Source organism: Rhinolophus ferrumequinum, chromosome 6 (assembly GCF_004115265.2).
Source record: "Rhinolophus ferrumequinum isolate MPI-CBG mRhiFer1 chromosome 6, mRhiFer1_v1.p, whole genome shotgun sequence".
In the NCBI taxonomy this organism is placed as follows: domain Eukaryota; kingdom Metazoa; phylum Chordata; class Mammalia; order Chiroptera; family Rhinolophidae; genus Rhinolophus; species Rhinolophus ferrumequinum.
The window spans coordinates 31,042,175-31,057,502 of record NC_046289.1 but is presented as its reverse complement, the minus strand read 5'-3'; the positions used below and the strand labels follow the sequence as shown (position 1 = coordinate 31,057,502).

The following is a 15,328-nucleotide window of genomic DNA, read 5'->3' as shown; positions in this document are numbered from 1 at the left end:
GTGTCATGAAATGCGTTTCCCATGGCTATGTTCTCCAGAGGACTCTGGGATGGTCATTTATTATTAACATTTTAAGCGTTATTTTAGATTTCTCTGCAAAGCTCTAAGTGCCTCTTCCCAAACACTTGAGGTATTCCTTATTCACCTACTGAGATCTGATCTATCATTCTCAGTGCCCTAAGAAATGGTTAAGGAAAAATATATTTAAATTACAATTTCAGCTTTAATGTGAAATAAGGCTAGACAGCTGATTGGCTGAAACACAGCTGAACCTGAGGCACAGTTACCTGTGTTGTGTATTGTGACTTGCCTTTCTGTCAGCCTAGACTTAGATAGACGCCTGTTAGAACTTTGCTCAGTCCAAGATCCCTTTCCCCTTTCCCGCCACGTGGTCCCCGTCTCTTCCTCTTTCTCGAAAGGTTTCAGAAGTGCTACCGGTTGCCCACCGTTGTTGCCTAAGAGACGAGGCCCTTCCCTGACAACAGTTGCTAGGGGGCGGAGACTTAGACTGGTTCCGAGACTAAATACTCCAGGTTGAGTACTTAGGGCGCATGCGGCAGGCTTCTCTCAGCTCTCGCGAGGTACCGTCTTCCCGGAAGCCCTGGAGGACCTTCCCTGTTAACGGCGTCGCAATGTGTGGGGACTGTGTGGAGAAGGAATATCCCAACCGGGTGAGCGAGTGATCGCCGAGAACTTTCCGCTCCCTTGGCCCATGGCCGGCCCCTGAGGCTTCTCATACCCGGGCCGGCCTTCCCTGGGAGGCCGGGCGCGGGGCGGAATCGGCGGCTCTGCCTATCCCAATGACCCGGTAGCTGTATTTAGGCACTTGACCGCGGGAGACGGCCTGTGGCGGTCCATTCCCTCTCGTCCCCGCCCTTGTGGCTGACATCAGCCGTCACCCCACTTCTCTTTAGCTCCAGGGGGCAACAAAAGAAACCCCCCTACCATCAACCCAGTCGACGACAGACACCGCCACCCCAACCCCTGGTCTCATCCTTAAGTTTGATTTGATGAAGTTCAGTTTTCTTACCGAATTCTAGCGCAGGAAGGGGACCTCTGAGGTCATTTTTGCAGATGAATTTTGCAGATGAAGAAACTAATGCCCAGAGAGGGGAAATCACTTGTCCAAGTTCACATTGTAGTTAGTATTGAGAGCCAAGACTGGAGGTGAGGTTTTCTGGCTGAATTACTTTCTTTTAAATCTCTACCTCTCAAGCTCAGGAGATTGCCGAAGCTTGTTGAACATTTATAGGGGTGTAGCTAGATTACTTTGCTAGGCCAGGAAGGCATACCAAAGAAGAAATAAAAGGCAGCTTCTGAAAACTTACTGCCTGAAAACTTACATTTTAGGGGAGTATGTGATTGACAAGAAATGAGAAGTACGTTCCATAAATGCTATTCAAGTTTAGAGAAAGGGGGAGAACAATAGGAGATAGCGTTGTTTTCCCAAAAGAAAGAAGGACTTCCTTCAGTTGGGACTTGAAAGTTCTGACAAGGGTAGAAAAGAAGGAAAGGAGGAGCTGAAGGCTGGGGGAAAAATAACAAGTACAAGGATTCTTGTCATGGTTGGGAGGTAGAAAATCTCTATAGTTGCCTCTGTCTCTTGATATTTTGAGTAACACATAATTTTGGAGGGAGGGTGTATTGCAACATGAAAACTCATATGGCACAACCCCTTTGAGAAGAAGTTGAGCATTGTCAAATAAAGATGTGCATAATGAATGACCCAGCAATTCCCATTCTAGAGAAATAAAGCCATGTGCATATGTCCCTGGAGATTTTTACAAGAGTGTTCATAATAGCATTATTTGTACTAGTAGATTGGAAAAGTGTGATGTAGTCATAGAATAGAACACTATGAGTGAATGAGTAAAGAAAGTGGAGCAGTGGTTCTGAAGGAGGAGAAATTTTGCCTCCCAAGGGATATTTGCTTTATGCGGAGAAAATTTTGGGTTGTCACATCCGGGGATTCTACTGACACCTAATAGGTAGACGCATTATGCGGTATATTTATGTTTCACATACTCTTCTGTATTGTGTACTATTTCATACATTTTTTAAAGTTTAGAAAGAGTTTTATGAATCCCATAATGTACACTGTACATTACAGAGACGGTGAGGGAGATCTTTGCAGTGCAGATAATGAAAGAGATTAGGTTGGATTCTTAAGAGTTGAGCTAATCAAAAGACTTAAAAATTAAGTATATTGAGAAGTTTAGATTTTACACTTTAGGCATTGGACAACCATCAAGCAAAACTGAATTGGGAAATTATTCTGAAATCTGTTATTTAGGAAAATGAATCTTATGGCTGTATGTTGAAATGATGCGATGGGGGAAATGTAAAAGGAGAGCCCCCCAGAACATTTGGGGAGCCATGGCATCAGTGTGTGGACATGAGATAATGAAGACCTCATTTCAAAAAAAGGACTAACAAGTCTCACCCAGTTTAACGTAGGAGGGGAGAAGGAAAGAGCTATAGATGATCTCAGGGTTTTCAGTGTAGGCAACTGGAAGAAATTGGAAGTATTATTTCTAAAATTGGAGGTCAATTTTTTTTTTTTTTATCACGTTTCATTTGAGGTTGAGAGTATGGCATCCAAGGAATCAAGTGAAAATACAAGACTGCAGTTTGCAAGATTCAAACAGATGAGTCAGCCAAATAAAGGTTTCGAAATAGAAAAGATTTATTCTCTTAGGAAAAGAATGTAGAAAATCAAGCAGAATCAAGGACTGATCTTTAAGGAATAAATTAACTTAAGAAGTGAAAATAAAGTATAGGTAGAAGAGTAAAGGATTGAGGTAATTGGAAAACCAGGAAAGTGCCTTTTCTCCGATTTTATTATGTTCTGAAATAATTAAAGGGCTGTCATGAGGAAGAATTGAACTTTTCTGTGGAATTTCAGAAGGCAGATTTAGAAATAATTAGTGGGTGGATGTTAATGGGCTTTGAATCAGAATAAAGAACTTTCTAACAGATTTTCAAAAATGGAATAGGTAATCCTTAGGGGAATTGAACTCTTCCTATTGTTCAGTAGAGGCTAACTGACCACTTGAAATCTCAAGGATCCTTCCAACTCTTGGATTTTCTGAAGTCATGAGGTATTTTTAAGGGCAGTAAGAGCAGAAGCTTTAGCTTAGCAAAGGAAAGAGTAATAAGATGGTGGTAGCAAGTGTAGTTCACTCATTCAAAAAATGTGGCAGAGAAAAATAATGGATTTGCATGTTGGGAAGCTCTAAGTGCAGAATGAGTAGATAACATTTATTTATCTTTGGTTTCATAAAATTTTCTGGAGTTTTGTGGTAGATGTTTTTCATAGTCTAGAAACACATAGTAATGAATTCCTAACAGAGCTCTAGCCTACTTGGTTATAATGTTATACTGAGAACTTGAACTCAAGCATGAATCAAATTGGAAATGAACCCCATTAATTTTCTGAACCCAAATTTTTGTACTCAGTTGTGAACCAAATTATTTTTTTTCTTTCAGGAAAACGTTTAGCAAACCAATTGGAACTAGAACTCTACTGCATTTTCTAAAATTCCTTATTAGGCACAAATTTGCAATCAGACATTTCCACATCAAATTGGAAATCAAACCTATATTTCATATAGTTCAAATCTCAGCTTTAAACTTCTTAGTAATATAGCAGCAATACAGAAATGCATCATTAATTTAGATTAATCAGAGAGAAATTATCAGTGTGAATTAGTAATATGTTTAAATTAGAAATTACATGTTTTGTATACATCAGTTAAAACTAAGCTACCAAAGTTCATGTACTCACATGGTTACTTAGCATTAAATCATAATTAAATGCTGAGTGCTACAGAATTAGTAAAACAATTATAAAATGAGTGCTTTAAAAATGATATTCTGCATTTTTAAATGCCTTTATTAAAAAAAAGAACAGCCTCAAATCAATAACTTAACTTCCACTAAAGACTGGAAAAACAAGAGCAAACTAAACCCAAAGCAAGCAGAAGAAAGGAAATAATAAAGATTATAAATTAATGAAATAGAAAGTAGAAAAACAATAGAGAAAGTCAGCAAAACTAAAATTTCATTCTTTAGCGGCGCCCAGCTAGCTCAGTCGGTAGAGCGAGAGACTCTTAAAATTTCATTCTTTAGAAACTATATTCTCCGTTTTTAATTTTAAATATCCCCTGACAAAACATATACACTATAAGTTGGACCATCTGAAAGACTTGTTTTCTGGGAAAAGCAAATTAAATTTGTTCAATTCTTGTCAAAATAACTGCAGCTTTCTCAAATTTATAAGATTTTATCATAATATACTCTCATACTAATTATCATCATAGTGTTCAACCATTTCTTTTTGCACACTTGCATACCTTTGCAAATCCTCAACCAGGTTTTATCTGACTCACATTTTCTAAGAGTATTTAATGTTTGAGTTTTTTCCCTGTCTTCTTGAAACTGTTACAGCTTCTGTTACTACTGTGGAATTTATTTAGATTGCATTCTTTGTTTTCCCTCCCACTATGGGAGCCTCTAAAGAGTCCCTGAATGTTGTGTGCTTTAATTTACTTTCTCAAATTTGGATGTTAATAAACTTACCTCATCTAATAAAAGAGCCATACCTCATTGACGAAAGGTTATCCCCACAGCTTTCCAATGACCAGGGCCCTCACGGAAAGCCCGATCCATTTCTTATACAGTGTACTTGCGTTTTACCATTGCAAGTATTTATTTCCTTCCCTCACAACAGATAACATAGATCTCTTTTCTCTTCGCTCAGTGTTTCTTTAGAGTTTACATTCTGTCTGCTTACAAGGTAAGGTTACAGAGGTTAGGCCACATTATATAAGATGCCTGTGTTTATGGATACAGTCCTGTTCAGAGTTCTGTTTACTTGAAGTTGGTATTTAGAGCTTTATTCTCTTAAGACTCTTTCTCATTCCTTAATTTCTTGGAGTCCTTAGCACTCAGCTTTTATAGATTCACAGAAGTCTCGATTCAAACCCCAGCAGGCTTTTCTGTAAATGTTTCTAAGCTGATTCTAAAATTTATATGGAAATAAAAAGAAGCTAAACTAGCCAAGTGATAGGACTACCTGATTTAAAGACTTACCGTAAAGCTACAGTAATAAGAGAGTGCAAAAGTAGGTGTATAAATCAAGGGAGTAAGAACGTAGACCTACATATAGATGGTCATTTGTGTTTTCCACAAAGGTGCCAATGTGATTCAGTGAGGAAAGGGTAGTCTGGAACAACTGAATACTCAGCTGGAAGTAAATGAAACTTGATCCTTCATATGACATAAAAATTATTTCAAAATGGATCACAAACCTAAACCAACAAGCTACAACTATAAAATTTCTAGCAGCAAACCTTTGCAACCTTGGGATAGGCAAAGATATCTTAGAAGACAAGCACAAATAATGAAAGAAAAAAATTTGATAAATTGGACTTCATAAAAGTCAAAACTGCTCTTCAAAAGACACTGCATAAAAGTGGCAAACCAATGACAGGGAGAAAATGCATATATCCAACAAAAGATTTGTATGTAAGATATAAAAATAACCCACAGCTCAAGAAGAAGATAAACAACCTAACTTTAAAAATGGGCAGAAGACTTGAATAGACACTTCACAAAAGAAGAGATATGAATAGACACCATGAAAAGGCTCCTCTTCAGTAGTCATCAGAGAAATGCAAATTAAAACTATTATGAGATACCACTTTACATCATTAGAATGGCTAAAATAAAAAAAAGACATAATACCTAGTGTTGGTGAGGATGTGGAACAACTGCAACTCACACAATGCTGGTGGGAATAGAAAATGGAAAACCATACGTCAGTTTCTTAAAAAGTTTATATATACTATATTTTTACCGTATGACTCAGTAATTCCACGTCTAGTAATTTACCCAAAGAAAGACATATGTCCACACAAGACATACATGGACATTCATCACTGCTGTATTCATAATACCTAAAAACTGAGAACCCAAGTGTCAGTCAACAGATAAATTCATGTAATGGAATAATACTTGGCAATAAAAAACAACAAATCACCAATACAACACAGATGACTAATATGGACATTATGTTGAGCAAAAGAAGCTGGATGCAAGAGTATACTGTATGATTCTGTTTATATAACATTCTAGAATATGCAAAATTAGTCTCTACGTAGGGATAAAAATCAGATCAGTGGGTGGGTGGCTCAGGTGAGAGGGGTTAGAGATAGACTGCAAAGCATGAAGGAACTTCCTGGGAAGACAGAAGTTTTTATATTTTGATTGGGGTATGTTTACGTTGGCATAAATGTTGATTAAAAGTCATTTACCTATACCCTTACAATGTGTGGATTCTGTTGTATGTAAATTATACCTCACTAGAGCTTGTTTATGTTTTTTTTAATCAAAGTAACGCACTGTTTTTAATAGCAGAAATTTATACTTTAATTTCAAGGCTTTTTCCCCGCTTTAATGGTTAAGTCGATGTGCCTATGTTTTAGTATCTTCAAACTATATAGTTAGCTTCATTTCCTCCACCAGAGTTAATCTCTTCCTTAATACATAGCCACTATATAGCCACTCAGAGGGGAGAGGTTAATTGTGCTGAGAATCCAGGAAAGTTTCACTGTGACATCACTTCAGATGGGTCTTAATTCCCCTGATGATTCATAAGCTCCTTGAAGGCAGGAATATGTGACGCATCCTCAGATTTTCCACTGCGCTTTGCACAGATCAGGCACATAGCAGCATTGGAGAAATGTTGGTTTGAATGGCTTTTAGGCACACTAACTATGAAAACACTCTGTTTGTTGTTCAGAAGTGAGATTGAACTTAAAGTCATTTCATAAATAATCTAAGTTCTGAAGAATTATTAGTAAGCCTATAGCAAACACCTCCCTAGAGCCAGGAGCATAAGTTGTGGACAATTTCTTAGTAATGAAGCAAAACCCTTTCTCTTCTGAATGCCATAGTGTCCGTCTGATGAATTGCAGAGCTTACCTTCCCTGCCTGAATCACACATATCCTTAAGGACTGACATCTGTAGAGCTGAGGGCTTTTTTTTGTTTGTTTATTTTGTGGTATTTTTAAGGCTTCAGAAAAATGCTATTTCAGCCATCAACTGAGCATCTCAGTGTATAAGATCATTTTTATCAATGGCTTAATCTTTCCACTTTGATTGAGTTTCAATTCTAATTTTATGATAACGATACCTTATTAAATATGGTTGGCTATTAGGTTTTTCTAATTTTTCCTTTTCATATTTTAGATGATTAAAGCTTCATTAAGTTATTTCTAAATATCCATATGTGTTTAGTCCTCTCTTTTAAACATAGTTGCAGGCCTCAGAGACCTATAGCTCTAACACTGATTCAGTTTTATTTACTACAAGTAACACTTCTAGAGAAAAGCTTATAATTTAAAAATTTACTTCAAGCAAGTAAATTCCAGCCGTTTTGCCTTTAGAGATTTTAAGTCTAATCATTTTCACCAAGGATTTTGAAATACAAGAAAATTAAATTCATATTTTAATATTTTAGGGTAACACCTGCCTGGAGAATGGCTCTTTCCTGCTGAATTTTACAGGATGTGCAGTGTGCAGTAAGCGGGATTTTATGCTGATCACAAACAAATCTCTGAAAGAGGAAGATGGAGAAGAAATAGTTACTTATGATCGTGAGTAGACCTTTTCTTTTCTTGCAAGTCTGTGAGCAGCTATTGGCTTTTGGTAGTCGATAAGTTGTGCAAAGTATTATGAGGCCTATTTCAATATTGTATTGCAACACAGAGTTGCTAGTTAGGTTTGTAAGAGGGAATTACAACACCTCATTTATCTAGCACTTGTTGGATGTCCAACAGCTATTAAAGTGTTTAGGGCTGTGTGCCTCTATACTAAATTGTCCTGGATGCTATGATTTTTTTCAGGCTATAATTTTTTTCGTCTTGTTTCTGCTTTCATAGCTTTTTTTTGGTCTTCTGTCTCACTGTTAGTCTGTTGTTTATTTTGCTGCTGTAAATATGCTACCTTCGTATGTGGCTCCTCATCCTCAATACTGGAAAACCAAACAAATGTATAATAAAAATTAGTTCTGAGGTTGGCACTAAGAATTTCTACGAGTAGATTAAGTGTATGTACACTTCAGTGCCCAGATATTGTGACAAGTATTTAAACTGTCCACATCCTCTTTTGGCTTGTCTCCGGGTTCTTTGGCACATCCTGAATATATGAGGACTGAATATGCAAATAATGATATTTTGCAAGAGGGGTCTGAAAGACACTAAGCCTTTAGAATAGTCGGGCTATCAAAAAAATGTTCTAAATTTGAAGAATCTTTTTCTTTCTTTTAGATATAACCCTTTAAACTCTGTTTCATTCCAGGTAGTAGGTCATAGTAGTTAATAGCAAGGGCTCTGGAGCCAGAATGCTTAGTTTTGAATTCTAATTCCAACACGTCCTAACTGGGTATTCTTCCTAGTTACTTAATCACAGTGTGTGTGTGTGTGTGTGTTTCCTTATCCCTAAAAACGTGGTAACAATTGTATCTACCTCTTTGAGTTTTTGAGAAGATTGAGTAAACAGATAAAAAGTATTTAAAACAGTATCTGGCACATTGTAAACACTCAACAAATCATAATTATTATCATATTGTTTTTACTGGAGGCTTTTGTTACCATTAAATTCACTTTAATGTCTTAGCATTGGCTGTTTATTTATGATTGGTTGTACTAGCACAGTTTCTATCATTCCTGAGAATACAGGCTTTTACATAGTTAGGTGGGTCCAGCTAGATTAAAAAACACACTTACATATCTATTAATTGGTTACCTCAGAGAGCTTTCAGAGGGAATTAATACATGCACATTAAATCTCTGAGTTCAGGCCCTTAATTATGTAGCATTGCTATGTGACAAATTCTGGATTTCTTATCAAGGTAGATATTATAATGGGATTCCTGCTGTGTTGAATATGACAGCTAATGATTCTTTTAAAGCAATACCATGCTGAGAATAGAAATTTTACTGTTCTTAAGACACCTTCCAAGATTTAATTATTTAAGTCTCTCTCTGTTTCAGCAGATCTGTGTAAGAATTGTCATCATGTAGTAGCCAGGCATGAGTATACATTCAGTATCATGGATGAATTTCAGGTAAATGTATAAATATGTTACTGTGTGTGTGGGTGGAGATAATAAAAGTAACCTTGAAAATCTAGATACAGTTTTCGTAATATTAAAGGAGACCAGCCTCTCTTCTACCTGTGTAAGCTGAGAGACATTTTAGATGTTGGTGGATCTGTTCAAACCTGACTTTATAAGAATCAGACATCAGACTATCTGCCTTACAAGTGATAGCTCAGTCCTGTCATTTTTGTTTATAAAGAACAGCACATTATAGCTTATAAGGTTACTACTGTGCCTTTTTTTCCTCTACCATTTATGTGATTGTCCAGTTGTTGGCTTTAAGCGTTGTTCTGCCCACGGCGACCATACTTGCTGGGCATGGAAATTGTGATGAGGGGTTATGTTTGTTTTCCCTGGTAGGCAGGCAGAGTTCAACAACTCTGTAGTCTCAGTGGCGGTAAGACCTTTTAATGCTGTTTGTTAAGTAAAATGACAAAATGGATGTATCAAGTTTGAAGGAGAGAAGATGAACCACTATAATGATGGAGAACAGGGATTTATTATGAGGACTAGTCCTTACACAACTGTGAGAGCCCGTGAAGAATCTACAGGCTGGTGTAGGCCGGAGGTGGCTGAAGAGTGACAGGTCTAATGGCCAGGAAGGCAAGCTGGACAATGTGGGAGAACCAGGGACAAACTGGAAACCCCGAGGACACACTTTAACCTGCATTTGCCCCTCACTGCCTCCATTTTCAAGCCTTCAGATTGAGTTATAATACTTAGTGTGAACTACGTGTTCATCCATAGGATATAAATATTAGGTTAGAGCTTTTAATAGGCAAAGGGAGTTTTTAAAATCCTTCCAATTTGAATAGTACTATAATTAGGAAAAATAAAATCTTCCACAACAGAATCTTATAAAATAGTATAACCACTCTCGCACATTCTTATTTTAATGTAGAAAAAAGCAATTAGTCACCTGTCAGAATCTAGTCTAATATGTGGTTAATCTAAACATCATCTTGACCACATCTCCTCAGCATCCACAAATTATTCCTCAAAAAATATGTATATATCTATGTAACTTGGGGCAAAATCGAGATCTCAGCGAAAGAGTAGTGGCCAAATAGGGGGTGAGCTGTCATGGGTGTAAAGGAGCAGCGCTCTCCTTTCATGGGAGGAAAGGAGTGCTTACAGCTATTTTCCAGAAGCTCCTAAAGCTCCTGAGAGCTACTTATAGAGTGCTTAAATTGAGATTGCCTGTGTATGCCCTAATTGAGCGCTTGTATATTACTGCCATGAGACCCAAATTCTAGCTGATTTTCCTTTATGACTGAACACAGCCATTTTTCAAAGCTGCCCTCTGGGATAGGAAGACGAAGGTAAAGGAAGATGGCTTGTCTTCACAAGGCCTAGGGAGTGTGAAATTCTCTTGCAAAAAACTCGCAGACTTGATTCTCTACCTCTTCTCTCTCCCAGCATTCACTTCCCCCCACCTATATTCTACATTCTGCCATCAGATTATTTTTCTTAAAATGGTGCTTTCAGACTTCCTCATTGGCCTTACAACAGCTCACCTTTAGCTACAGTGTAATATCCAAGCGTCTCATTCTAAGGTTCTCGCTGGGCTGGCCCTGCTTCCCTTTCTCTTACTTCCCATCGCTCCTTATCTACACCACACATAGCAGTGACTTGAGACTTTCTCCTGTTACAGAGGGAGAGTTTTATTTCCTCCTCTCTAATGCTTACCCCTACTGCATTTCCTCAGGAACCTCATATTCTCTTTCTAGCATCCTCTGTTACTGCATGGGATTTTAAAAATTTTACATGAAATATACTTAGTTCTTTATTTGTTAAAAATAAATTAAAATCTTTTCATTTCACTCAGCTACCTCTTTGATTCATCCTCTAATCTTCTCTTTCCTTCCTTTTGCTTCTTTATTTCAATAGGTTTTTACCCTATCTCCCTTATTTCCCTATGCTCCTCTTAACCATCTACAAACTGATTTTCATTTTCACTTGACTAAAACTATTCTCTCATAGGTTTCCTATAATGTAGCCAAACCCTTTGACTCCCAAATTGGCTGGTTTTGGTAAACGATGTCCTAATCCTACCACATTCCTGGCAGCACAGGGAGATATGTTCCTGGCATCCTAAGGTAGAATTCTAGACATATTTTCCCACAGAAGCACTGCTATATATGGTTAGATTCTATAGTACTTGTATAAGTTTAAAAGACTCCCTGGATTTCCTTGGGAACCTAACTGTTGGGTATAAGATTACTAATGTGGGAAACTGTTTTTGAATTCCGAACAGTTGACCTACAACGAAATTTGGATTCCAGGCTGCCTATAAATTAAAGATTACAAGTGTAATCAATCTTACTGATTTAATAATCTTTCCAGATTATACCACATGTTAGATTTTTTCTTTATCCCAAGTTAGATTGTAAATTTTTCAAGGTCAGACCTTGTCCTTGCCTTCTTCCATGTTTACCAGTGCACCTAGCACATTGCAGAGCATTTAGGCATTGTAAAAGTTTGTCGATAGATTGGTGGAAAACTCGGATATTTGTCTAGCTTCACACATTTTCCCATTTTGAGTTTATTACTTTTTTCTTCTTCATTTCCAGTGAGAGGTTGACATCCTACTAGCAATGTTTGGTGGGTGAAAGCAGAAGTATTTGAGAGCAGTAAAAGACCTTGGAGAGAGTAGATTTCTATTTTATTTTTAATTCATGAGACGTATTTGTTCGCTGAGGTCTAGCTAGGTTCTATTTGTTTCTACTGTGTGGAGAGTAGACTTTAAAATTAAGTGTTGTCTTCAAGAAACAATCTTTCCACTGCCACAGCTAAGGTCCCCTGCTGAACTCACTAGAAGAAACTGGAAGGACAGTTGTCTGGTTCTGAGTCTTTGTACTGTAGTCATTGTTTTATCTCTGTGACCCTCTCCCTAGTGATTGTCCAGACCTACGAAACACAAACTGCTTGACTGATCATTTTCGAGGTGGCTAGCCATCTGTTAGGTGTGGAAATACTAATAGATTTAACACAGATGTTTATTTTCCTAAAGAAAATAACAGGTTTTTAAGCAAAAGGTTTAGAAGAAATGTTTCTGTAGTTTAGGACCATATTAAATATTCTGGAAAGGGACAGCTATAAGGATTTTGCCCTAAGGATTTTTACTTAAAACAAAATCCCTTCTGTCACCAGTCTGGACATTTGTTAAGCCCAAGAAACATAAAACTCCTTAAATAGATCAAATTCCAGACAACCATTAATCTAAATATGAGGCATACATAACATACTAATGGATTTAACATAATTGTTTATTTTCCTGGGGTAGATAAAAGTAGCTTTTCTGGTTTAGGAATTGTCTCCCTTTTTTGTTGTTTTAAAAATCATTCCTGTTGCATGTTATTGCTAAATACCCTAGAAAGGAACAGCTCAAAGAACAGGAATTTGTTCTTAGGGGCCCACACTGAAATTGCTCCATTACTTGAAACAGCAGCACTAACTAAGCCCAATATGTGCGTTTTTTAAGTCCAAGAAATGGCCATGCATTTCCAAGATGATATTCTCTATACATAGTAAATAGAGCATCAGCATGTATTCAATTTATATAAACAAAAGGCTCTGGGATAGATATAATAAACCTAAGACATTGCTTGTAGGTGTTGAAGAAATTGATCTAACGTACAGAAAGAATATCCATGACAATATAGAGAACTTTACCTGAGTAAGTTAGGAGACATCTTTCTTCCTATTCCTCAAAGTAATTATGTGCTTTGTCTCGTTCTAGGAGTATACCATGCTGTGTCTGTTATGTGGCAAAGCTGAAGATACTATCAGTGTTCTCCCTGATGACCCCCGGCAAATGGCTCTGTTGTTCTAAGGATTCTTCTGCAGTTCTGTTGTCACTATGTTGTGTTGGTTTATAATACAGCAAGACTGATGGTGTGTCCTACTTAGTTTATGATGGAAATTATTTGCATTTTTCTCTGCTTAAACTTACCTATTCTTTGGGGAAAAAAATAGTAATTTAGGGGGTTACTATTCTCTAGAGCTGAGCTCTTCTGCTCAAGTTCCCAGTTCACATCAGAGTGAAACATCTTTGTTAGCAGTTATGGGGCTAAAAAATAATGAGCATGAGAGCACACTTAGTGCCCAGATCTTGGTTCCAATAAAAATGGGGCAGTAAATATACAAGATGAGCTTGGAGCATCTTGTGCCACACACAAAAAGAAAGTGCTCAAAAAAACAAAAATGAAACACAATGGTTGGGTATGTGAAAGGGACAGAAGAGCCCACTGAAGGAATTCCCAGTGACCAAACCTGGAATAATTTGAACAAAAAATTAAGTAGCATTGGATTATAACCCAAACTTGAAAATAAATATGAGCCCATACTGATAGAAATAAATGATTGAATAAATAAATACATAAATTGGAGAAGATAGACAAATCTCCCGTACAAAAGAATTTCAAATAACGTATGGAGCTAAAGTATGTAGCTACATTCTGTGCTCAAATAACGTATGTAGCACAAGTGTGGGTTGTGCATGGCGACTTTCTTCCAGAGTATAGTATGAAAAGGGAAGAAAAGTAACTTAACCGTGGAAAAACCTGACAGACACTAGCCAGGTGATCAGTGATAAGCCCTGTTGATGGCCTGTGCCCTTGCTGTGAGGTGGTGAGAAGTGCACTATACCTGTGCAGTCTTCCTCCCCAAAACCCATAACCCCAGTCTCATCATCAGAAAAACATCAGACAAATTCCAATTGAGGGACACTTAGCAGAAGACCTGACCAGTGTTCCTCACAACTGTGCAGTCATCAAAGACGAGGAAATCTGATGAACTCTCACAGCGCAGCCAAAAAGAGCCCAAGGAGACATGGCTGCTAAATGTAATGTGGTAAAGTGAATGGGACTTCGCACCAGAAAACGGGCATGTGGCGAAAATTAGGAGAATCTGAAGAAAGTGGGACTTCTGTTAGTACAAATAAATAGAATGTTTTGAATTGCCCCAAAGGGGTCTTAAAATATCTCATCTTGCATAATTGAGAGAACACTAGTTTGGGTGTCGTAAACCCTAGTATTCAGGCCTCTCTGCCATTTGGTAGCCATATAACCATTAAGCAAAGCATGACTCTGCACTTTATTGTCCCCTTTTTATAAAATTGGGCTAATAAGAATTGATATTATATTTCCTTTAAAATATTGTCCGAAGATCCAAAAGCATAATGAATGTAAAATGCTTTGGAAGGCATATAAAGTACTAGATGCAATGGGATGGTTTTAGTTAGCTCTTCTCATTCTGAGACGAAATTTTAAAGGGTCAGGCAATAGAGACAAAATTGTTTTGTCTTCAGATCTAAAAGACTTGGGCATTCTGAACTAAGGCTTTGCTTATAAGGAAAAAAGTGAGCAAAATGGTCATTGTTGATACCAGGGAAAGCGTTTTTGTATAACAGCAATAATAATAGCTGAGGTTTGTTGAGTACTTACTACATGCCAAGGCCTTTTTAAGCACTTATTTAATCCTCATTAACTACTTCATAAGGTAGATGTTATTGTTGTCCCAATTTTAGAGCCATAAAACCTAAAGCACAAAGAAATTAAGTGGCTTACTCAAGGTCACACAGCTAGTACAGCAACTCCCTCTCAACAATATTGTTCAGTGCAGTGAGGTATAAGAGTTCTGGCAAGGATAGGGAGAGGTTGAGAATATAGATGACTGCACTCTGAGGAATATAGGCATGTCAGACCAAGATTTATTATTTGGAAAAGTTAAATCAGCTGTTCCTTAGAAATCAGTTGTTTTATTCCTGGAAAATGTTTTCCACTTTCTGCAAATCTATATCTGACCTGCTGAGGAAACCGTTTGGTGAAATGAATCCAGAAAGCGGAGAGAAAATGCTTCATTACTTTAAATAGCAGCACTAAGCCCGTTACAGCCTCTGAATTGTCCCTTCTTGGAATTTGAATGCTTCCAACTTAGTCATTTGGAGCTCAAGAGTACAATTTTGTATGTTCCTACTGATATCCTCATCTCTTGCAAAATGTATAATTTTCTATTTTGGACTATATACTACAAAACTTTAAAACAAGATCCTATCCATATATTTCATTATTTAACCAACATTGTGCTATGCTTTGTGATTCTTTTCCATCTTCTAGAATTCTTCTCCGGATCTAATAGAATAAAGACCTTTGAACCCA

At 37.3% G+C, this 15,328-nt stretch overlaps 1 protein-coding gene across 2 annotated transcripts; it reads left to right on the top strand.

Moving 5' to 3' along the window:
- Window positions 1-519: 519 nt before the first annotated feature.
- CHURC1 (churchill domain containing 1) lies at window positions 520-15,328 on the top strand. 2 transcript variants are annotated; one of them, XM_033107324.1, is made up of 4 exons: window positions 520-671; window positions 7,527-7,662; window positions 9,064-9,134; window positions 12,910-15,328. In XM_033107324.1, the coding sequence occupies exons 1-4, from the start codon at window positions 552-554 to the stop codon at window positions 13,000-13,002; spliced, it is 420 nt and encodes a 139-aa protein (XP_032963215.1). In that variant the 5' UTR covers window positions 520-551; the 3' UTR covers window positions 13,003-15,328. The 2 variants fall into 2 exon arrangements, with proteins under 2 accessions (XP_032963215.1, XP_032963216.1); XM_033107325.1 differs by lacking the exon at window positions 9,064-9,134.